Raw genomic sequence first — 25,728 nt, forward strand, 5'->3', positions numbered from 1 at the left:
CGGCGGACCTGGGTGAGGGTGCGGGGCTGGCGCTGGGGCTAAGCTGGAGCTGGCGCTGGCTCGCCTTCTGCTCTGGTGCTTTCGCCTCCGCCGAATCTCGCGGAGGACACCTGAGTGCTTAGATGCGGGTGCTGCTCCGGTGCCGCGCTCTCCTCACCTGCACTTAGTGTCCTTTGTTGGGAGACTTTGGGCAGGGGTACGGGCAACTGCCCAGTTTAGTGAGAGCGTGGTTAGCACCCCGAGTGCCGTGTAGTGCAGGGTGCCGACGTTGCAGTCCAGGGCTCGGGCGGGGCCTGAATGCAGGCCAGCCCGCTGACATAAAACTCAAAGGTTAGTGTAACCGAGCTGGATTCTGTGCCAGGTATTGCCCGGGCGCTGTTGCATCTAATGCTCACTGCAGCTGGCTAAAGCAGCTGCTGTTATTCCCATTGGACATGAAGAAACTGAGGCAAGATCCTGGCATTTGCTTTGGGTCATGCTGTATTACCTTTGTGCTCAAAAATAACTTTCTCAGTGATAGCTCTAGTACCTGCTGTTCCACCGTAGTGTCTGCCGGTGCGTTGAAGCTGTAGATACCTTTTTTAAGTAGTGTGTGTACGCTGAAAAGTGCGCAAATCACAATGATGAATCAGACTGAATTAACACGGCAAACAAACCTGTGTAAGGAAAAAGGCCTTTCCTGCCTCTCTAGCTGTCCAATTGTTAGGGGGAAAAGGATGTCCTAAAGCTAATTTCATACAGGCTTTGTGGACTCCACCCCCACCCCAGGCCAAAGACACTGGGAACTCCAAATCCCATCACAACCAAAGGGAAGGTGGCTGGGCCCTGAGGGTGGGGTTAAGCAGCCAGGTTGGTATAAAGCCAGACACGTGGGCTTTGGAGGGGTTCCCCATTTTGACTCTCTGCCAGCTCTGAGAATGACTTTGGGTTTCCAGGTCGGTGGATCGGGTAGGACGCATTAAAGACTTTATTTCCCTATTTTCTCCCTGAGTTGTACATTTTCCTTATTTCCTTTTCCCTTGTAAATAAACCTTTTATTAACCTTTTGTGTGTGCCTGTAGTGGAGTATTAATAAGTCCCTTGTAAGCGCGAGGGTGAGGACCCACAGCCAGGCAACCCGTTCAATATTGGGGCTGCCCTATAACACTACCTGTGGCTTCCAGTCTCCTTTTCAGATGTAACCATTATCTTGATTCTAACCTCAAAGATTGCTTCAAATGTTTTATAATGTAAAAACATGCAAAAGTAGAGTGAATGATGTAAGGAAATGCCCTTACTGATCCCCTGGCTTCAACAATTATTAGCTCAGAACCAATCTTCCTCTCATTCCCCCATCCTTACCCTTTGGATTATTTTGAGGCAAATTCCAGACAGCTTGTCATTTCACCTATAAATATTTTAATATATGTCTCTGAAAGATAATTTTATCTTCAATGCCCTTTATCACACCTAAATTGTTGATAATCATTTAAATTAGAAATTTCCAATCGCAAATTTTCCTAATACTCACGGTTTTTTAGTGGTTTGGTTGAATACGCATCCACATAAGATCCATGGGATGGTTATGTCCCCCCACTTCTGGTGCTTCTTTTTTTAAGTTTTTAATAAAACCATAAAAAAGAAGAGAGAATACTATTATGACAACACATATGTCACCTAGCTTCAACTTTCATCAATTTCCTGCCAGTCTTGTTGCCTCCATCTCCTACCCCATTACCGGATTACTTTTTAATAAGACCTTGTTATGAGAGTTTTTATATGTATTTTGATATGTACCTCTGAAAAATAAGGATTTTTTTAAAAAAATGCCATTCTCATATCTAAAAATTACTCATCTCTTAGCATCAATAAATATCCCACAGTGTTCAATTTCACAAATATCTTATAAATTTCTTTTTAACTGAGAGTTTGTTGAAATAGGGTTTAACTATGATTCATACATTGTGATGTGTTGAGAGGTCTCTTAACTCTCTTTTAATCTCTGTTTCTCTTTTTCTTGCAGTATATTCTAAAAGAAAACAGGTCTTTTGTCTCAGAACTTCCCACATTCTGGATTTGCTGTTTTCATCCTTATGGTGTTATTTGACATGTTCCTCTACCTTCCATATGCTGTATAAAAATGGCAGTAAGAGAGAGACTTGATCAGATCCGTGGTTTTTTTTTGTGTGTGTGTTTTTCTTTTTTGTCTTTTGGCATTAATACTTCCTAGGAAATGTTGTTTACTTTTGTCAGGAGGCATCCAACATTTGGTTGTCCCTCTGTGATGTTAAAAAACATTCTCGTGATCATTGCTTGGATTCACTATTTAATTAGGAGCAGCAAATATTGCTATTTAAATTCTATTATTTGCCCCTCATTACCCAGAAAATTTTTGTAAAAGAATTTCCATTCATCAACTTTACTTATTATGAGGTACTGTTTGTATGGAAGAGAGAGTTTTCAGAATAATGTGTGGACCCCCTAACATCCTCCAAAGATGATCAGTGAGAGGTTGTTTTTTTAAAAAATATCATTATGAACTCATGGACTTGAACATTTGAGACAATTTATTCATTGCAGTTGATATTATTATTAAAAGGACCTTAGTTCTCCAGCTATCCTCTGTAGAGTTCTTGGGAGTTTTTTGACTTTCCAACTCTAGTTAGATGTTAGTTTTCAACTGTTTCTATACTGGAATTCTCTTTGGTTAAAATAAATAATGAATTAAAGCCTTGTTTCTTCCACTAATATGCAGATCTATTGGGACATTTAGGGCAGCTGTTGAACGACAGACTAAGACCCACAGTGACTGGGACTCAGGAAAAAACTATTTTGGAGAACTGGGTAGCGTGCTGTTAGGAGGGCAGAACTGATGGGGAAGTTTCCTGGGTTTCAGAGGCTTGCTTGAGTTACCATGCTAGAAGGCTGGGGTTCAGGTGACTTGCACTGAATTGGAACGAATTGAAATCAAATATTTTATTTCTGATTTTTCAGTTTGTAAGTTTTTAGTTTGTTCCTGTTTTTAAGAATTCCCTTTCCATATCCAGAGAGAATTACACCACCAACACATTTAAATTCAGGTGGAAAGTGAGTACTGTGGTCACCTCTCACACCTCCAATTAGCTGAGATTTAGTTTTGCTTTGTCATTACATCTGTGGAGGTCTTTGATTCATTGCAGTTTTTATAAAACCCTGTTCTCTCAGCCTATTGGAGATTTTGTAAATCCTGCTTTCCTAATTTTTATCAGTTCCACATTTACAGCTCTGGCGTAGATTGATTTCCTAGGTTCCATATTTTTATGCTGGCAGTTCAAGAGATGGGTCTGACCTATGTGTATTAGCCTTTGTCAGTCTCATTTTCTTAGTATGTATGTGCACAAAGCTTGCTTTCATATTTACTTTTGTATTGGAACTATTTGCTTTAAAACTTATGGTGGTGGCCCCCCTGGTGGCTTAGCGGTTAATTCTCAGCTCTATCACCACTGGTGCCTGAATTGGATACCTGGTTAGGGAACCAACCCACATAAGGAACAGCAGCCCTCTCCTGTCTTGCCTGATGCTCCTCTTAGCAGTGTATTTCAGTAAATCTGCCTGTTCTGCTCTCCATTCTGAATCCTCTCACCCCCCACACCTCTGGCCTACACCCCAGTTCTTCTGTGCAAAATAAATAATGTGAAGATTAAAAAATAAATAAAAATAAAGTTTATGGTGACAGAGACAAATAGAAGAAAATCTAAAAATCTCCCAAATGATTCCTAGGTAAGTTTTCCTTACTTCTTTCTATTTTATGTATTTTGTATGTCAACTGTCCTTTCATTTTGTTTTAAATGTAGCAAACAAAAAATAGTTTCAGCCTGTGTTTTCTAGATCACTTCTAGGAAGTACAGTAATAATTTGTATCTAGTTCTTTATTACAATAAATTATATAAGATGCATAGATGGCCCTAAGGTCAGAATGACCTTAGTGTAGACTATAGGAGTAATGATAATGTACAGAAATCATAGAAATCATGAAAAGCTGAAATTGATCAAATTTGTCGCCTGAAACTCACAGGATTCAATATAAGCCCTATCTTCCTCTAATTTACCTTGCTCATCATAACTTTGATCTATTTCCATAACAGATTCTATGATGATTAGGCAGATTGCCATTCTGTGGATATTATCTATTTTGAAGCTATGTTGCTTCGGTGCATACCCAGTTAATATTATCTTCCTGAAAAAATGAATTTTTGATCATTATGTAATGATCCATTTAATCTATAAAAACCCTTGTTTTTTTTAACCTGTAAGTGTATTGTATCTGGTGTTAATACAGGTATGCCAGCTTTTTTATGGGGGGGGGGGCGCTACCATTTGCCTAGTATAATTTTCACAAACTTATTTCCAATTATTATATGTTCATATGATTTATACAGCTAGAAGATAGATAGATAGATAGATAGATAGATAGATAGATAGATATTAAACCAATCTGACAATCATTGTCTTTTTAACTGGAAAATTTAGCTGTTTATATAGTCATCTCATGATTACTGATATATATTTAGATTTATTCCTAACTTTTTTTGTGATTTTTTTTTTTCCCTATCTTCCTCATTTTTCCCCCTTTGTTTTCTTTTGGATTGATTTAGGGTGTTCTTGTTTTTCACATTTTTCTACTTGTACTAGTCTAGAAATTACATCCTCTACTTATATACCATTGGATTTTATGACTACATGCATACTGAAAAAAATGAGACCGTAGAAAGATGACACACACAAGTCAGTCATCTCTAGAATTGCCAACATAGAATTTAGATCTTTGGAATGGTAGATTGCAGAGTCTACATATTTTAGATGGTTGTTCTGTAACTTCTAGCTTGCATATTTCACTGAAATTCTAATGGTTGTCACAATCTATTCTCCTTTAGTCCAGTCACAAACATACTATATATTGTTATCTGACACTAGTTTTGTCCTTTAAGACACACATATGTGAGACATTGTTATTTTAAACAATGTTCCTCCCTATTTAATCTATTTTATTTACTTACAAGTTTTCTAGCCTCCCAAGTTTTCCATTTAAAAACATCTTCTAAAAAAGCACTTCTAAAAAGTTCCTTTTGTGAATGTTTTTGAAAAACAGCGTAAGTTCTGGTTGCTTGTGAAAAATGTCTTTATTTTTTCCCATAATGTTAAAAGATAGTTTTGTTAGATATGTGATTCTATCTTGATAGTATTTACTCCCAGTATTATTCTATTATGTTCTGTTTTTCCTTTTGAGAAAACACCATATAATATAGTTGTTTTTCTTATGTAATTTATCTTGTCTTTCTGGCTACTGTTAAAATCCTCTTACTCTTCAGGTTCATTATAATGTATTATGATTTGTGTTTAATTTTACTTAATTTACTTGAGGTTTTATGTATTTCCTGAATCTGAAAGCCTATATCTTTCTGTCAAACACCTAGCTATTATCTCGTCATGTATCCCCTCTCCCCATTCTTCTATTAACTTCTTTTGGAAATTCAGTTAAATCATTTTTGATCTTACTGTTCTATTTTCTATATTTCTTTACTCTTTTATATTTTTCATCTTTATCTTTACTGCATTCTGTGTGATTTCTTTCAGGTCTTTCAGTTCACTGATTCTCATCTCATCTGTGTCTAACCTAACCTTTAACTTATTCATCAAATTACTTTTTTCACGGCTCTGTTGAGGTATTCATTGCATAAAACAAACTGCATGTGTTTACAGTGTACAGTTTGATAGGTTTTGACATATGTATGTGTGACTATGTGAAATCATCACTACAATCAAGATGAGCCTACCACTTCCTCCCAGTTTTCTCCTACTCCTTGATAATCCTTTCCATCTGCCTCTTCCCAAATCCTCAAGCAACCTCTGATATGCTTTATGTCACTATAGTTTAGTTTGCATTTTCTAGAATTTAGTGCAATAAAATCAACTTTTTAAGCCACTTTAAACAAATTTAAACAAAATCCAAGGTTGGTATATCTTGGATCACATAGGAAGTGAGAATTAGGGCCCCAAATAGGTGTAAGGGCTGACTTTGTAGGTTAGAATCCCCAGGGACAATATCCTTGTTTACTTGGTGGGGGGTAGGGGGGCATTTATGTTTTAGTTCACCTTTCTAATACTGGTACAGCCCTCGGTGGTTCTGGCTTTACCTGAAGACCTCTAAATCAGCTTCTCATCTTACAAAGTCCTTGATTTTATCCTCTGTGCCCCCTACTCCAAGTCATTAAAACCAAAGCTTGGCATCACTGGGTGTACATGGATGCTCTCGGGGACTGCTGCCCTCAGCATTCCCTTAAACACTCAGGGTTTGTTGCTCCCATCTTACCTGTGATCACTGACAAAAATTACATCTACCTCTTGAAAGCTAAGGTATACATTTGAAAAAATAGTTTGAATATTTTATTTGTGTTTTAATTTTATAGTAGAATTTTTAAAGGGATATTTAGTCCACCTTATTCCAGAAATGGAAGTGAGCAAAATATCTTCTCAAGCTTCATAAAAACATCTAACACTTACAGTTTTCCCTCCTTAGTAGTTCTCAAACATAACTCAATCTAGTGCTTGAGAGGCTACAGCACAATCTCCTCTGGCATTTGTTCAGAAATTTGACTTCTCCTCATACCTACAAATTAGAATCACTCTCTGGGTGTAAGTTTAGGAATCTGAAGTTATGGAGTTCCTCAGGTGTTCATATCCTCCACCAAGTTTGTGACCCATTACACTTCTATTCTTGGAATAGCACAGAGTTCTCAATAAAATCTTCTATGTCCTTAGATCATCAATGGTATTGTTTTCTTCAAACAAGAGGTCATTTTTACACTAGCACACTTTTAATTTCCTGGACATACATCCATTTTGTCTCTAAAGCTCTAAGTTTTGTTAAAGGAACAGTTCAAATTTCCCATATTCAAAATTCCCACTTTCCTAGACAGTCTTTGTTGACCTCAACCATCCGCTGCAGTGAATGTTGCTGAGGATCTGAGTGACAGGCAAGAAAGCATCATCTTTGGCACACCCCTTTGAATAAAACTCGGGCATCTGTGGGCTCTTCACTGAAATATGAAGGGAAGCTTTGACTGCTCATGCTCAGGTCCAGAAGCCTGTAGTGCTGGCCCTCTGCAGGCTGCAGCTGCCCCAGCTTTCCTGGCCATCCCTGCTCTTTGTGGTTTTCTGCCTCATCCATCTCACCAGCACTATCATGTGAGGTGACTGGTCACATTATATTATATTTAGGAGAAAATCTTTCTCTGACTTACAATATGCAAATGTTATTCATCAGATGCTGGCTCTGCAGCTGTTGCCTTTTGGAGGTCCTAGCCAATTTTACTTGGTGTGAAAGATTAAAATGGAATCTTGAGTTAACACACAACAGAGGCAATCAGAGAAATCAGCTCAATCTAATGTTTAAGTCTATATTTTGTACTATGTGAAACCCACGAGGAAATGGATGCTTGTGGGCCATTGTAATTAGGGCAATAGACCCTCATCTGGCCTTTTTCAGTTAAAATTTAAAATTTTGAGTAAAGGGATGTAATTTTTTTTATATTGCCTGTCATCTCAACACAGGAGTCTTTATTATGAAGTGAGCATTTAGATTTTATGTCATGGAAGGGCTGTTTGCTGTCTTTCTGTAAGCCAGTAGGTTTAACAATATTAATTTGCCCTAGTGTGAAGAGGTTTTAGGATCCTCTGTGTGTTTAACATTCTTTAATCCCCTTGTGTCAATCCCTTTAAGAAAAGCTTATCACTTTCATATGATAACAGGTTTTAGGGGTTTTGCAAAAGTTGCTCTCCCCTGTAGTTACTGAGTCATTGAGCACATAACTCCAGAAAGAGAGAAAAAATGGTAAATTACACAGCAGTAGATCTTCAACAAATACTTGTCAATGATTACCTGTTTATTACTTGACACTAATTTCTTTCACCAGGGAATAAAAAAGTTTTGGAAATCTGATTACTTCTATTTCCTTCCTTCTTTCTCTGCTTCCCTCCCTACCCCCCCTCTGTCCTTCCTTTCTTTTTATTCATTCAGATATTTATTAAATGCTTTTTATGTGACTATTTTAGGGACTGAGAATATATCAATGAGTTAAATCCTTGCCCTCATGGAGTTTACTTCTAGTGTAAAAGAGAAAAAACAAAAACACACAGATGAACTGATGTAGGCATTTGTAGGTCATAGAAACTATTTTGGATTCTTTGCCCAAGTACTATAGGAAGCTATTGACTATTTGAGAAAAAAGAATGACAGGATTTATCTTTTACAGGCTCTCTCAGATTGCTGTGTGAAGATTGTTAGTAATGAAGCCACTGGTGATAGTAAGGTCACTAGTCAGGAGGTGAAAAATATCAGTGGCTTAGCTGTGGAGGAAGTGAGAAATATATATTCATATTTCAAATCTAAAACCTATAGGACTTACTGACAGTTGGTTATAAAGTGTAAAAAAGAATAGAGTCAAGGACAACACCAAGGTTTTGTCCCGAGTAAGCCAGTGAATGTAGTGACCATTTACTGAGATGGAAAAAACTTGGGAAAATTCTGGTTTGAAGTGGAAATTTGGAGAATTAAGAGGACAGATAATGTTTATAGATACCTATTAGAGACCCAAGTGAAGAAGTCATCTATGCAATTGGAAAAAAGTCTGGAGTTAGAGACAGAAGTGAGAGTGGATAGACATTTAAGTGTGGATAATCTATAGATGATAATTAAAGCTGTGGGAAAGGGGATGAAATCACTCAGGGACTGAGCAGATGGTGAAGAACAGTCTACTACTCAGACTTAGAACATACCACATTTCAAAGGCAAGAAGAGAGCCTGCAAAGGAACCCAAGAGAGAGAAGAGTATGATATGAAGGATAGAATGGTCAACTATATTAAATGCTAGTGAGATGTCAAGTAAGATAAAGAATTAACCACTGGATGTAACAATGTGGAAGTAGTCTTTGGTATTAGTGGAGTGATAGAAAACAAAATGTGATTTGATGAGTTCAAGAGAGAATGGACTAGGGAAGTAGCAACAGTTTTATCAGGAATGGCTCTTGAGAAGGCTGCTGGGGGGAGAAAGGATAAGAAACTAGAAGGAGATAAAAGGGTAAGTAAGATTTTTGTCATTTTTGTTTGTTGCAGTGTGTAAAGTTCATCCTTTGTTAAAAAGTACAAGAAGGGGCCTCCCCTGGTGGCGCAGCGGTTGAGCACTGGGCTGTGAAGCTGCCCGCAGCCTCTGCAGTGCTGGTTCCATCCCCGGCCACCAGTGAGGGTCCCACATGGTGCGCAGACCTCTCCTGCTGCTCCTGCTGCTCCCCTCAGCAGTATATTTTGTCAGTCTGCCTTTTCTGTTCCCCACTCTGGCTCTGGTGAATTCTCTCACTGTCCCGCGCTTCTGACTGTACCTAGTGCTTGTATAAATAAATAAATAAATCTTAAAAAAAAAATAGAAGGCAGAATATATGGGTTCAGATGCCAGTTACCTGGTAGACTTGATGGTAAGAGGATAAAAGTTCTCTTTTAGTTGCTTCTATTTTATACTCAGGGAAATAAAACAGAATCATGAGCTGAGAAACCAAGACTGAGGAGAAAGAACATATTGTGAGTTTGAGAAGCAGAGAGAAGGTGTGAAATAATCATTGTGGAGAGTATGTTGCCTTGGATTTAACATCCTTTTAGACTCTGAGATAACAGTGTGATCTCAGGAATACCAAGTGTCTTTATAGATGTTCTGCTAAAAAGAACCAGAATAGGAATAGTTTGGGCCAAAATTCATTAAGTATAGGATACCTTCATAATTTCTTCAGGGAATATATAAAATTGTTTGATAAATTCCAATTTAAAAAATTTATGAATATATTTTCCTCGTTCAGAATGCAAAAGGAATAAACATGAAAGCAATGAGTCTCCTTCCCTTGACTCTCCTGCCATCTAGTTCCTTTCCCTGGAGTGTGGCAGTGACACTTTCTAGTGTCTTCTTCCAGGAGTACTTTATTGATCCATTTTTAAAAAGCTAAATCTATGCTAGGATTTTTAAATAATCCTATTCCAATTAAATAAATCACTTTAACATGTTAGTAGTGTGCCTGAATCCTCTTTAATATATATAAAAATAATTTCTAAAAAGAGCAAGAAAGACCGCCTGCTATAAACTGACTCCATAATGTTGGCAGCCATCTGGCAGGAGTTGTATCTGTTAGATTTTTCTTAAGAAATATGTATATTTAACAAGGTTCTTTTTCTTTCTTTGTCTTCACAGCTGACCTAGCATCTTTAATGGATAAAACATATGAGAGAAAGTTGCCTGTTAGTTCTTTAACAATATCCCGGGTAAGAAAATTTAAATATACACACATATATTTTTTTTCTCCCAAAGAAGGAGGAAGAAAGTAAGGAAGTCTCTTTATGTAGATGAGGCTGGGTAGATTAAAAAAACTTTCATAAGAGATATTTTTCCAGAGTTTGATATGTATAGTTGCTAATAGATATTTTATGATAAAGTAAAGCAAATTTCTTTGACTAAAATAAAAGATAATAAATTTACCAGTATCAATGATTACTGTTGTGTATCTCATTTATCTTAATTTTTCTGGAATATAATATTCTGGTATATAATAATTTTTTTAAAGTTCATATACCATTCAAAGTAACAGTATTTACGTGTTAATATTGGAAGTGATTTTGGTAGCTGAGAAAGTTTATGAAAAAATGAATGTTAATGTTAAACTGCTACAAAGTAATAGAAGGGAGGATAATATTGGGCTTGGCATCAGGAATAGTAATTGACAGACATCATTGTTGAACACCTTCTATGCCAGATTCTATGCCTGCTTCCTTGTTTTCATTTCTTTTTCTTTTCTCTCTTTTTCTTTATTCATGCAAGCAAAAGAAATATTAATCTTCATTGGGTCACAACCCAAATCCAAATTATTGGTTGATCTATTTTCAAAAAAATTGGAATATAAATTGTTGAATTTAATTTAGATATCATCTGTATTTTCATCATGATCTCCAGTGTCATCAAACTGACTTTATCATCATCTACAGGCTCAAATGTATCATCAGTCTCATTGATTTTACCATGCTCTGGAAGCTTGCTATATATCTTAAAACTTAGAGCTTTATCTGTATTTTATATTCATTATGTTTATCAAGGTAACATTGGTTACCTTGGTAACACTGGTTTACCACACTGTGTATGTGTGAACACTCTGTATATTCACACCTTTACCAAATGTGTGTTATCACACTATGCCTGCCACCAAAGCCTTAATAATCCTCCACTTTAGTCTATTAGGTCTCCTTCTCCACCTGACCCCCACTTGAGCTCCCTCCCTTTCTGATAGCCTCAGTTCTGCAGCCAGTTTAAAGGCTTTGGTTTGTTTTGTTTTTGTCCATTCTTTGCTTTTTTTTTATTCCAGATATTAATAAAAAACATCTGGTGTTTGTCTTTCTTACTTAATTCACTCAACCCCCCACACATACACTTTATTTTTAATAGCTGAGTAGTATTCTCATGTGTATTTATATCACATTTTCTTCATCCACTCACCTGTCATTGGGAACTTTGGTTGTTTCCATAGCTTGGCTGTTGTAAATAGTGCTGCAACGAACAAAGGAGTGCATATATTCTCTTCAACTTAGTGGGTTTTTTGTATTCTTCACAAGTGGAATTGCTGGATCATGTGGTATACCTATTTTTGATATTTTGAGAAACGTTACATTGTTTTTCAGAGGGGTTGAATCAGTCTACGTTCCATCAACAGTATAAAAGGGTTCATTTTTCTCCACGCGCCCTTACCAACATTTTGCTGTTTCTGGTCTTTTTCATATAAAAAGGCCATTCTCACACATGTGAATAGTGTGTCGTTGTGTTTGATTTGCATTTCTCTGATAAGTGATAATGAGCATTTTTCATGTGCCTGTTAGCCATCTGTATGTCTTCTTGGAGAAGTGTCTATATAGATCTTCTGCCCATTTTTTGATTGGGTTATTTATACTTTTTCTTGTTGTATGAGTGCTTTGTAGATCTTTGACATTAGCCCCTGGTCAAATATATGATATGCAAATTTATTTTCCCACTTGGCAGGGTGCGTCTTCCTTTTAATGATTGTTTCTTTCACTGTGCAACGCTTTTAAATTTTATATAGTCTCATTTACTTATCCTTGCTGTTGTAGTTGAATGCTCAAAGACATCACTGAAGTCATGGTCTTGGGGTGTTTTGACCTATGCTTTCTCAGTATTTTATGGTTTCAGGTCTTACAACCAAGTTTTTGGCCCATTTTGAATTAATTGTATGTATGGTGCGAGAGAATGGTCCAGTTTCATTCTTCTGCATGTAGCTGTTGAATTTTCGCAACACTTGTATGTTTTCATTTTACTTGGCTTTCTCCATTGTATGTTCTTTGTCTCTGTGTCATAAATTAACTGTCCATGTGAGAGTTTATTTCTGAGCTCCATATTCTGTTGATCTGTGTGTTTATTGTTTTATTCCAATGCCATATCATTTTGATTACTGTAACTTTGTAGCACAGTTCAAGTGTGGGAATGTAATACCTCCTTTTCTGTCAGGATTGCTTGGCTTTTTAGGGTCTTTTTGTGGTTCCATACAAATTTCAGTAATGTTGTCTCTATTTCCTTCAAGAATGCCATTGGAATTTTGATAGGGATCACAATTAAATCTGTATATTGCTTTGGATATGATTGCCATTTCAACAATTAATTCTTCCAGTCTGTGCTTGTTCACTGCTTCTAGTCTGCCATCTTAGAGCAATCTCTTCCTGTATTAGTTTTTTTAAAGTGTATTCTCTTGCTTAATTCTCATAGCAGCTGTATAAGATAAACATTATTACCTCCATTTTACATGTAAGACTCAGAATGTTGATAGCTATCTCAAGTTGACACAGCTCCTAAGTGGAAAAGTTTGACTTCAAGTCAATTTTTCTTTTCTGTTTGCCTCCTTCACAATATCTGTTTCTGTCTTTATCATGAATTCACTTTGTGGGCCCCCCTCAGTTTCCTCACTTCCATTATAAGAACAATAGTATCTTCCTTGAAGGGCTGAGATGATGCTAAAATGAAATCTTAGTTGTGAGAGTTCTTTGCAGAAATGGCATCATAAAATTCAGGGTATTTTTAAATGTAGAGAAGGAAAAGGAAGGAAAATACAGTGAATCCTCACTTTATGTCATCGATAGGTTCTTGGAAACTGCAGCTTTCAGTGAAAACATTTTCTCATTGGAGCTCAGGGCAGATGCCTCTATTCTGTTTATACAGATGGAGGAACTAAGTTCCAGAGGGACTATGCCATCTGTTTATGACACACAGCAAGCAAACAGGAGAGCTGAGTCTCAATTTCAGATCCTGCGTTTGAACCATATTTTTTCTGCCACTTAATGAGATTTCTACATCAAATCTATAAGTCCTAGGCCTTTGTTGAAGGTCACTTCCTTTTTACTCCTTTCTCACTATGAGGTTTAAATATGTTCACAACATGCATTATCTCCTATTCCATCTTTTTTGGGGGGAGCGGGTCTCTTGAGTCTTAGTCTAGTCCTGTTTGTTCGTTTGGTTTAGAGTTAAGAAACATATTCAGGAATTTTATGATTTGAGGGAGACTTTGTTGGTAGAACAGTCACAGGTTGACTAGCATAGAACTAAATCAGGGTAGGAAAAATGGTTCCCAGACTGAATTCTGTACATTAAACATTTTATCTCTTGAGCAATATTTTTTTCATCCATTAGCGTCTTCATCCTTTTAACTACATATCCCCATGTATTTGGAGGTTGGAATGTGGAGAAAATGTCAGGGTTTAAAGATAAAGGGAAATAGTGATAGGTACTGATAACTGTAGTAGGAGTAGCTCTCTTTTTCTAAGGAGGGTCCATGTTTGATTTTCAGCTTTTCTGACTAAGGTTGTTTTTATAGATAGAAAAAGAGAAGCCATTATATACCTTCTGTTTGTGTTATCATAAAGGGGTTTCTAGGATGGAGCCACACCACATGCACTTTGTTTTTTAAGGTCAGTGTATGAGTTAGACCCAGTATATGGCATGATTTGTATCTAATCAAAGGTTTCTTTTTCTGTATTTTAGTTTGTGGATGGCATTTCATCACGAGAAGAGATAGACTATGCAGAATATTATCTTTACAAGTAAGTTTTTCATTTCATTTGACTATACACACTGCTACTTCACACCTATTTTTAATATAGAAAGTGACATGTATTGTATAGAATGTCCAGCACCTTGCTTTTTAAATTTGTTTTTGAGATCTTTTCACACCAATATTTAGAGCACTTCCACATGTTTTCATGCATTCTTTTTTACAGACTTTAGATTTTGTATCTAGTCTCCTAAATGTAAATTTGTAATTTCAGTAGCTGTGGCCCAGTTGCTCTCCATCAGGGTTTTACCTGTTTATGTTCCCATAGGCAAAGTATAAGAAAAGCCTGTTTTTACAGCTTGGCCTACAGGGGTATTTTCTTTCACATTTTTGAATTTTTTTGTTTAAGTCAGATAGGTAAAAAATTATGTTATCTGTTTATCTCTCTTCTTTTTTAATTGAGATGGACATACACTCATATACGCTATTTGGCACCTATTTTCATTAAAACTATATTTCAAAACTTTTCTATTACTTGATTTTCTTCATTTTTTTCTCATAGCTGTGATCAGTTCAACTGTGAAGTACAGATACTGACCCATGTGTAAAAAGAAGCATATTCAGCCCAGCACTATTTATAGTAGTAAAAGACTGGAATAACCTAAAGCTTGTTAAATAGGGGACTAGTCAAATAAATTATGGTTTTTCCTTGTAGTTGATTTGTTTACCTATCAATTATCTGTCAAAATGATACTTTACAACTACCTACCTTTTTATTGTACTTTAAAAATTTTGATTGATGATTTGTTTTAATTCTTAGGCTCTAAAAATAGACGCAGATTTAAATTTGAATTGTTTCCAGTAAGCATTGCATTAAAATTTCCTATTTGATCCTTTTTTTGATCAAAAGAGTTTTCAGTTATTTCCATTTGGATATATGTTGAAGAAATTTCTTTTTAGTGAAAACTTATTTATTATATTTGATTTTGCTTGTAATGAGGCTTGTTTTTTTCCTGAATTGGGTAAATTCTACATTTTTTTGGTGTTTTCTGTTTAAGTATAAATCTAAAGTAGATTAGATTCCACATGATAAAAAACAGCTAAGTCCAGGATTACCTTTACCAATATCCTGAGTTTAAATTCTAGGTCCTGAAAACTTATTTGCAAGTTCCCTACTACTCTTAGTTAAGCTAAACAGAAATGGATCTCTTCATGAGAGTAAGTCCTGCCTCCCTTTACTGTTCTTTGATACTGTAGGTCTCCATGATAGTTATTTTTACCTATGGAGCAAGGTATATTTGGTCTGACATCTGCTCAGTTCTTATTCTTATGCTTTGTTTGTGGCAAAACACAGAGAATAATTCTAATTTCTAAACAGAAAACTGTTTCTTAGAATTCTTTCCTTTGGGGCACAGTGCCTTAGTCTTGGGAAAATATGTCCCAAATTTGCAAGTACCTCTACATAAGCTAAATTTCAGTGATTCAACATGTTACACCTACTGTGGCACCAGGCTCTGTCCATGGTGCTGAGCACATAGTGATCAATAAGTCAGACACTGTCCCTGTCCTCTTACATTAAAAGCTTAACTGTGAAGTTCAAGTCCTGCCTTTAAGACCTTCATGTTTAGTTCTTCACATGATGTCTCGTTTTGTGTGGCCTGCAGTCTTACTGAAAGTTTCATAAAAATTTCTATTTTCGGGCCTCCCTGGTGGCACAAGGGGTTAAGACACAATCTCTGAAGCTGTCCACAGCCTCTGCAGCTCGAGTTTGATCCCCGGCCAGCCAGGGAGCAACTTACATGGCGCAGCAGACCTCTCCTGGCTCGCCCGCTGCTCCCCTCAGCAGTGTACTTTGGTCATTCTGCCTGTTCTGTTCCCCACTCTGTCTCTGGTGAATCCTCTCACCACCCCCCCCCCCCACCCCTCTGGCCTATACCCCAGCTCTTGTATGTATAAATAAATAAATTTTTAAAAATTCTGTTTTCCTGTTTCCATGTAGAAGATATAGATCGTATAGATGATTTTTCTCCATCTTAAATCTGAACCACCATTTAAAAATCACATTCTTTGTTTTAATCAAAACTAATGTTCTAAGTGTCCTTATCACTTTTTAGATTTCTGTTCTCTCTTTCATTGCCAAGAAAATTAGTTCTTTTTTTTTTTTTTTTCAGTTTCTTTTTAAGGACAGAACATCTTTCTGAATTCATAAGATTATTGTGTGTGTGAGACTAGGTATTTAACTCCATAAATCTCCATCAGGATGTAGATGTCAGAGGTTGGCTAGATTCACTGACTAGCTAAGTGTGCCTCATTTCTGCTTTCCAGCATTAGAGTAGACAGAATATTGTAATGCCTCAGCCAAATTAAAAATTACAGTTATGAATTCTTGGGGTTTCTCTCCAGTAATCAAAATCAAGAGCATTAATTGTGAAGACACCAAGGGTCTGTAGTATTTGCACAAGTTAGGTCTTCAGCATTCATTTGGTTGCTGTGCCTAACATCCTCACACAGAATAACTGCAGACATCTCAGGGTAAACTTAAAATTGCAGGTCTAGAGGGAGAAACACAGAGGCAATTTCTAAGCCTACAATTAGCAGCTTCTTGCTGGCCAGTCCTGAGGATACCTCATTCTCCAGACAGTATTGTCTTTGAGGGTGAGGACCTGAACAGGACTTTCAACTGCACTTCTGCCGGAGAACTCATGCCACAAAAATGTTTAGAATCCTGTTGTGAGACTTTGCTTAAAGAAAGCCTTTTACTTAGGTTTATGTCTTGCTTCTTAACCTCAGGCCTTTTGAAGTTTTCTAGATCTTTATGTTTTCTTAGGAAGAAGACTTCTTTTTCTTATTTTGGTTTAGATCTTATAGAATAAGACAATCATAGGGCCTCCCCGGTGGCGCAGTGGTTGAGTGCTGGGTTGCAAGACTGCCCACAGCCTCTGCTGCACCGGTTCAATCCCCGGCCACTGGGTGAGGGTCCTGCATGGCGCGCAGACCTCTCCTGCCGCCCGCTGCTCCCCTCAGCAGTGTACCTCGTCATTCTGCCTGCTCTGCTCTCTGCTCTGGCTCTGGTGAATTCTCTCGCCCACCCACGCTTCTGACTGTACCCAGTGCTTGTATAAATAAATAAATAAATCTTTAAAAAAAAAGAATAAGACAATCATATGGTTGATATGTGTTCTGTTTTCCAAATGAAAACAAATAAAACCAGTCTCTTAAATTTCTCCACAGGAACAGGAAGAAAGTGTGGGGAAAAGTGAAAAGGTCTAGACAGATCCTGAGATGCTGTTCCTTAGGAGACCAGTGCTAAGATGGGCAGGAACATCTCTGTTTGATTTTGGTGTCTCTCCGTTCCCCCTGCCTTCTATGCATGGTGAGGGGAGAAGCTACCATGTTTCCCATTAGTAGAGAAAGTTTTGTGGCACCGAGGGGGAAGTTAAGAGAACAATACAACTGATGGCAGCTGAGAGTAAGAACCATCCTGTTGGTGATCTGATTAGTGGGCATTACAAATTGATTGCTTATTTATGCTTTAAATTTTTTATAAGAGTTTTTTTATCCCCCTGGTTAATTTTTAAAAACTTGAGCAAACTTTTTTTTCTGACACATAGGATTAATTCCTGCTTCCTGTTCACTTTTTCTCTTTTTGACTTTCTACCTCTGCTTTGCTATAAATTTATAGCAATCGTAAGCATCTTTATTTTACTGATGCAAAAGATTAAGGCATAAAAACTCACTGAGTACACCCAAAGTAGGAGGTATATATGTGTGTATATGAGCTATGCCCTGCCCTGACCAGAGAAGGGAAGCCCTGCGATGAAATGTGAACACTGGGACAGTGTTATGAAGACACTTTTTTTCCCAGGGCCACATATTATCAGTAAGGCTCCCAGATGGGGCTTCGCTTTATTTTTAGGGGAACTGAGGCAGAAGGGATTCCCATGAAGAGCTGAGTCAAGAGCCTGATAGGGCAGGAGAAAAATTAAATTAAGGGTAAGAGGAACTCCTTTATGTTTTCTGTAGTCTGTGGGTTTTGTCATTTGTTTTCTAAGAATCATGTCTTTTTTGAGGGGAGTGGCTCCTTCCTGGGCCACATTGTCAATAGTTCTGAGTTTATGATTCTCCAAGTTGATGTGCACAGCCCACATGCAGACAGGTGAGCCCTGAGGCAGGTTCTGTGTCTCCATCTTCAGGAGATAAAGCTGCCTGTCATCAGCAAAATTGCAACCTCAGTGAAAGCTGTTATTTTCATGTTTATAACAAGCTTTAATAATTTCTGTATTCATTTTTGATTGTTGCATTAATAGAATGCAAATTCAAGCCATAAAAATTCCTTTTTACCAAATGTTATCTTCTTCATGGATATGTTTGCAAATTACATTTTTAAAGGCTTATTTAGACTTTCAAATCATTTCAGAACCTTGACAGTTTAGAGATGCATGAAATTAGACTTGCTTCTTTTACTATCAGAGCATCAATAATAAGAAGTGATAATTTAATCTGCAGCATAATGATCATTCTTATGGAGAAGTGATAGAAATTTCTAACATATATATTCTATTTTAAGAATATAAATATTCTAAAATGTAGCCTTTTAGTTTTTAGCAAAAGATGGGGAATGCTGATTTAATTATTGTGCAATAAGAAAAGAGTGTTGCAGTTCTCCATGGGAAGGCCTGTTTTTCTCAAATACAGCTCTGTTGTCATGGAGAGTGGCATGCCACCCGTTAATGAGAGAGGAAGTCAAGTTTGTGAGGCAGGTGATGTGCTGCCAACACGTTCATCCTCTCTGTACCTTGGCCTCAAGCATCTTTTATCATTTGCTTAACTGACCTGGCAGATACCAGGCGTCCCTGGTTGGAGATGGATGGCAGGTCAGGAACAGCTGGGGCAAGGCAGATGGCAGTCTGCATGTCTCCAAGTCCCAGGTTGGCAGCCAGCCTAAAAAGAGAGGACCAAAATAGCTTCATTTTTCAATAAGCAGTAAGTGGTTCCTTAGATGGTGAGTGTACTATCCCGAGCCGATGGTTCAAGAATCCATTTCTGCCTGTAGGCAGAGGGGACGATAGGGGTTTATTAGAAGAGAACAGCATTCATGAGTTCAAGCATAGTAATTTTCCTTTGGGGGGCATTGAGATTGTTTGTTTTATAGCTCTGAAAGAATATTTAAATATTTTCTGTTAGCATATTGCCAGGTCTCATTATGTTTGAACATTATTAAGAAAAGAGTAAAAGCCCGAGGGAAGATAAATGACTCTTAGAGTGTTTTGTTCTTTTTTTTTTTTTTTTTTTAAAGAAATGCTCCTATAGTTAATGTTGCCAAGTGCTTTATTTGCTGCTCCTTACCGCAGGCCTAGGAGAGATTCCCTATTGCTAACAGCCCTGCATTAGACAATAACATTGTCAGGGACATTGTCCACCACACTGCTGGGGCTTTGTGACGATGTTAGGATTAGGATGAGAACCTTCAGCCTCTCCCCTCCTTCACACCTTGTATTTGTCTCCCTCCTAGTCTTGTTATTTCAGCCTGGAGCCTGGTCATGGGAGGGCTGAGGGGGTAACTTTCAAAAGAATTTTCCTAGTTTTGGTTCTAACATTCCACCAAACTTCCCAGTATGATCTCACACCTTACATAGTGACTTTCTTTATCTTCTGGTTTGATGTATTGGTCCTGTGGATTGAAATAATGATTCCAGTAATAGTGATAGAGTTATTAGATAATCAAAGGTTCAAACCCTGGGATAGTCTGGCAAGTAATTACGCTGAGAGAACTGCCCCACCTGTCACAAGTGTGAGTAAGATTGTATAGCTTAGGAAAGAAGGGGATAATCATTTTCTTATATCAGACAGTTCAGTGATCAGTATATAATTTTTGTTAAGTATTTCTGGTTTTCATTCATAGATTTTGAAGTATCAAACTTTTCTGAGCCGTTCTGTCTCAGAGACTATAGTTTTTGTCCATACATCAAAAGACTATAGTTTTTGGTCCATACAACATCGGGGTAGTGAAATTTTATCCAAACTTGGTATACAAGATTCTTGGCTGGGTACTGATAGTTTCAATCTTCCTATAATTCCTTTCTGGTCAGCAACAGACGTGGAGAGGTTATTGATTTCATTCCCTTGCAGCATATGAATTTTTCTGCGTTACTTCTTTCTAGAACAGGGCCAGCCAGTTATAACTCTGGTCTATGTAGGGGCTGTGAACAGGGGCTGTCTCAGACCAGGCAAAGTGATCTCAAAATGCAGTTTCAGTCCTCAGTCTCATGGAGGCTCCTATTCTAGGCATTGATAGGCCATGCCTCTCTACAAACATGGATTTACAAATCTTTGTAGTGACATACTTTCATTTCTTTGTGGTAAATACCTAGGAATGGAAGGTGTTGTTTTCCAAAGTGGGTCTACCATTTTGCAAGCCCAGCAGCAATCTACATTTTTACCAATATATTTAGCCATGCCAATAGGTGTTCAGTGGCATCTGTGTAGTTTTCATTTGTTATTTGCCTAATGGCTAATGTGTTGAGCATATTTTCATGTGTTTATCTACTCTTGTGTTTCTTTGGTGAAATACCTCTTCAAATATTTTGAAGTTGCTTGTTTCCTTTTTATTGAGTTTTAAGAATTCTTTTTCTCGTAGTCCTTTTGGTCGTTTCATTCACTTAACAGTATCTTTCAAGAGTGATTTTTATTTTTGACATAAGTCCGGCTTGTCAATTTTTTTTTTTTTTATGAATTGTGTCACCAGCTGGGAAATTTTAGACTAGCTCATCTCTGAATTTCTGCTACTAACATTCAGAATCTGTGAAATTGAGACTTATGCAATTTCCCATGTGGCAAGTTCAAGGTTTAGCTGTGGATGAAGGCCTGCCTTCAAGTTCAGAGGCTCATTAGCTACAATAGTATATATATCTTGGTGCTAGCTCTTTTTCCTGTAAGTCTTAGATAATAAACTGGAAAACATTCAGTAGTAGAAATGGATACTCATTAGGGGAAAACCCTGGAGGAGTCAGGATGGGAGGAAAGAGATAGGGGACCTGAATTTTAGGACCAGTTTAGTTTCCACTTTGATCTGTAACCTGAAATGAACTTGAACTCTGGACATCAGCTTCCTAAATGAGCACAGGGATCTTGGATGCTTCCAAAGACCCATTTCTCAAACTCACTGATAGAGAAGCTAGACTGTCATCAGAAGCCTCATCTTTTGAAAGTGTGAAGTTCTAGTATCTGTTTAGCTTCTCACTCAGATGTTTAACTTACATAATGGAATTGAAGTTTAACCACATTAACCATGAATATCAAAAGAAAAACTCAAAAAAAAAAAAAAAAGAAAAACTCAAAGAGTTAAGCTTGAACAAGTGAATGGATAGGGAATCTCTTAATCTGTTATAGATTGGGGTGGCAGGCTTAATTTGCCATCTTAAATATTAATGCCTTTAGTAAATTTCTGGGTATGAGAAGGTGCATATTGACTTTCGTTTTTCAAGGAACTAATTTTTGTGCCATATGTATCTGACATTTTCCTATCCTCTTTCTCTGAAAGGCCTGCACAGCACCTGTTTTGATGCCTGCATGTATATGGGATTTAAAAGGATAGGGCCAATAAGGAGCCATTCCTATAGTTGCAGAACCCTTTGTGAATTCAACCTCAAAAAACTCCTACAATTTCATATAAAAAGACATATCCCAATTTGGATTTTCCAGGATGTAAAGTCTTTTGGTTCAAAAATCTTTTTACTGGGTATTTTTTACAACTGTGAAGTCTTAAGGTATCAGGAATTAGCACTGTAGGACAGCAAGAAAGTCATCACTAAATATATTGTATTATATTTATTAACAAAGTCTTCAGAAAACTTTGCATTCAAGGTGGTTTGATTTGATGATAATTAAGAGATCTTAGGAGGTGCTATAATATTTAAGGGAGATATGAGTAGATAAACAGAAACTTCAAAAAGGGATTTGTGAAGTTTTCGTTGATTTACATTGGGTTTTGAGGCTATTGGCAAATAAATTCCTGAATATTTCCAGATGCCAAGTGTCTAGGCAAGAGACATCTGAGGAGCTGTGTGTATTTGATGTGAATCCCCTTTAGTGTTCTTGGTTGCTATCATTTTCATGAGATTTCCAGTTATGTTTGTTTTTTCTAGACAGATTTTGTATTTTGAGCTATTCTGTTTTTCTTTTTAATAGCAATGCTGACTTTAAAACAATTAGTATCATCATTTCATAGCTAGTAATGGGTACACAGAACTCCAGACCATTATAACAGATGAACAGTATACTTATTATGAACTGGCTGTTACGTGGCTCAGTGATGGATGCTACCAAGAAGCGAAATTCATATTAGTCATTAGACTTCAATTTGGTAAAACCCTGGACAGAATTTTGATAGGAAGAACACTGAAATTATTTGTTAAAATGAGAACTTTGGGGCCTCCTCAGTGGTGCAGCTGTTAGGCGCTGTGCTGCAAAGCTGCCCGCAGCCTCTGCAGTGCCAGCTCCATCCCAGGCCGCTGGCGCTCAGACCTCTCCTGCCGCCTGCTGCTCCCCTCAGCAGTGTCCTCCGTCTGTCTGCCTGTTCTGCTCCCTGCTCTGGCTCTGGTGAATTCTCTCACCCTCCTGCACTTCTGACTGTACCTAGTGCTTGTATAAATAAATAAATCTTTAAAAAAAGAGAGAGAGAGAACTTTGTGTATCTCATACATACAGATTAGTCCTCCATTTTCTGAGTTAGCAGCAGGTAATAACTGATAACATGTATGCACAAATAAGGTATTTTCAGACGCTCCTTAGGGAAATGAACTCCAGTGTAAGTTTCTAAGACTGATAGTCTCCAGCTGTCTTCACCACCCTGATCCCAAAGGCATCACAAGAAACAAAGATTATCAAGACATAGGGGTAGGGCAAAATAGAAGCTTATGAGCACTAGGTAGTTCAACAACCAGATGGAACGGATATAATATTTTGGGAAAAAACTGCCTGACCCTAAAAGACAGCAAATTGAAGATCTTACAGTACCAACATAGCTAAGTTTACAGTGGCCAAAACCAGAAGGGGGCAGCAGAAAGTCATTTGTTTCTCTCTGAGAAAGGGAGAAGCCTAAAGGTGACTCCCCTACTAAGAACAACCTGCCCCAAAACTGATCTGATAAGATGTCATTGAATAAGTATTCAAAATGTAGATTAGACACAAAAAGAGAGGTTTGTTCTGAGGACTGGGAGCTTGACAGAAAAACATTTAAATAGTTGAAATAGAAATTGAAGGACTGCATCCAGTGATTTTAGCTCTGATATTGCAAGGACACAAAGGTAGCTCAGAATAGCTAAAGATGTTTAATATTGCCAGTATTACCACTATTTTATTTCACTGCTGTTTCCTCCAGTTGTAGAAACAGTGTAAGAATTATGTGTATAGCCTATTGTTATGTGGGAAAATAGAGCAGTTGGGCTGACTGGTTGTCTGCAGTTGAGGTTAGTTTATGCAAATTTTCCTATATTTTTAAAAATATTTTTTAGTTATGAAAAAAGTAATCACTTTTTAAAATAATTTTTCAACTTATAATGGAATAATCATTCACTTTTTTAGTGTGTCTCCTGCCAGACTTTCAATTACATCTTTTATATGTTTTAGACTATATGATACTGACTCAGATTTCTTCTATATATTCAATGCAGTTCCATCCAAAATCTCAGCAGAATTGTCTAAAATTCTGGCAAAAGAGTAAGGGACCAAGAATAACTAAGACTTAGGAAAACTAAGGTAAAGTGATTGGTCTACTAGATAGATAATAAGACTAAAAAGGCTTCAATAAATAGGAACGAGATGTTGGCTTTGACAGACTAGTGGAACACAATAGAGAGTGTCCCCAAGTGGATCTACACCCATATGGAAACTTGATAGGTTTTTCACACAAAGGGGAAAGAATGGACTAGTTAGTCCATTTGGACAATTGATTATTAGAAAAAAAAATATTGATTCCTACCTCAAAACACACATACACACTTTTCTAAAGATAGATTAAAAACTTGAAAAAGCAAAGCTGAAAATTCTTGAAATGACATTGTGAAGGATTTTTTTTAACAAGACACAGAAAATACAACTGATAAGACTAATAAATTTTAGTTCATTAAAACCTAAAAGTGCTGTTTCACAGAAAATACTATGCATAAGTTTAAAGAGAAGGGAATGATTTGTACTGCATAAAGTTTTCAAAAGTTGCCATCAATAAGATAGTTTAATAAAAAATGTAGGATATGAACAAGCAATTCACAAAATGAAAAAAACAGAATGACTACAAATATATGAAAAGATGCTCACTGACTAGTAATCAATTAAGTTACAGTTTAAAATACCATATATTTCATATTTATCAGATGAAGAAATGGAGTCTTAACAGTAATAACTGACAAAGGAGAGGGACCTCAGGAACTGATTCATTTGATAATATGAAGTAAAGTGAGTTTGGGTATGATCTTTTATTTAGAGTCTGCCCTTAGGTAGGTATATACCTTTAAGAAAGTCTGGCATGTACAAGGATTAAGTTATAAGAATGTTTATTATAGTATATATAATAGTAAAAATGGAAGTAACTTAAATATTCACAAACAAGAAAATATACAAAGTGATAGATTTATACAATGGAATGCCATACAGCCGTCTGAAAAAATGAAATAAAGCTATCCATATCACCACGGCTTTCTCAAAAACATAACGAGTTGGGAAAAAAACTTAGCGAAAAATCATACGCACAATACAACACCATCTAGTTCAAAAACATACAAAGCTATGGTATATAGTATATGTTTATATGGATACATAGATGAAGTTTAAGAGCGTAAAAACATGCCTAAGAATGATAAACAGATAATTCAAGATATTATTTACCTGTGAAGAAAAGACAGTGGGGATTGGAATAGGTCTTTTCCAAAATTTTGGCCTTTTCTTTTTCTTGCCTTACTGCACTAACACCAGATACAGTGAATAGAATAGTGAGAGCAGACACCTTTGCTTTGTTGCCCATCTGTGTTTAATATTTAAATGTTCCTAATCTGAAAGTGTTTAATATTTTTTCACTAAGATTGATGTTTGTTGTAGGTTTTCATAGATGCCTTTTACTGGGTTATTACTAATTTGTTGAGATCTTTATCAAAGTGTATGCTAAATTTCATGAAATACTTTTTCTACAAATATAGAGACAATCATTCAAGGTTTTGCCTTTATTCTGTTGTTATACACAATTACTTATTTTTCAAATGTTAATCCAGCCTTGGATTCCTGGGGTGAACTCCCCAAAATGTATTTGCCCTGATCGACATATTCTTAGTTACTTTTTTAACACTTATCAGCGATATTTGTGTCTTTGTTGTTCTTAATACTTATGTAATTTTTCTGCTTATAACAGCCTTGTGTGGTTTTGACATTAGAATTATGGGATGTCATAAGATATACTAAGAATGATTCCTTCATTTCTTGTATGAAATTATATTATTTCTTCAATGTTTGACTGCATTCCTTAATAAAGTCATCTGGACCATGATTTTGAAATTACAAATTAATATTTTTAAACAGCATGTGACTTCTCAATATAGTTTGGTTTTGTATTTTTCATTATTGATAAAGTTGAGAGGTTCTTATATG

The 25,728-nt window shown here is 36.7% G+C and overlaps 1 protein-coding gene across 2 annotated transcripts in view; it reads left to right on the forward strand.

Moving 5' to 3' along the window:
* Nucleotides 1-25,728, forward strand: part of MRPS27 (mitochondrial ribosomal protein S27) — a gene marked incomplete at both ends in the record, with an annotated part of 74,599 nt that overhangs the window by 7,246 nt on the left and 41,625 nt on the right. For both annotated transcript variants that reach the window (XM_084233577.1, XM_084233578.1), the window contains 2 exons: nucleotides 10,248-10,318; nucleotides 14,085-14,143. In XM_084233577.1, the coding sequence (XP_084089703.1) occupies nucleotides 10,248-10,318; nucleotides 14,085-14,143 (130 nt within the window). The remainder of the gene's footprint in view (nucleotides 1-10,247; nucleotides 10,319-14,084; nucleotides 14,144-25,728) is intronic.

This window comes from Talpa europaea, assembly GCF_964194135.1.
Source record: "Talpa europaea genome assembly, chromosome: 5".
NCBI lineage: Eukaryota > Metazoa > Chordata > Mammalia > Eulipotyphla > Talpidae > Talpa > Talpa europaea.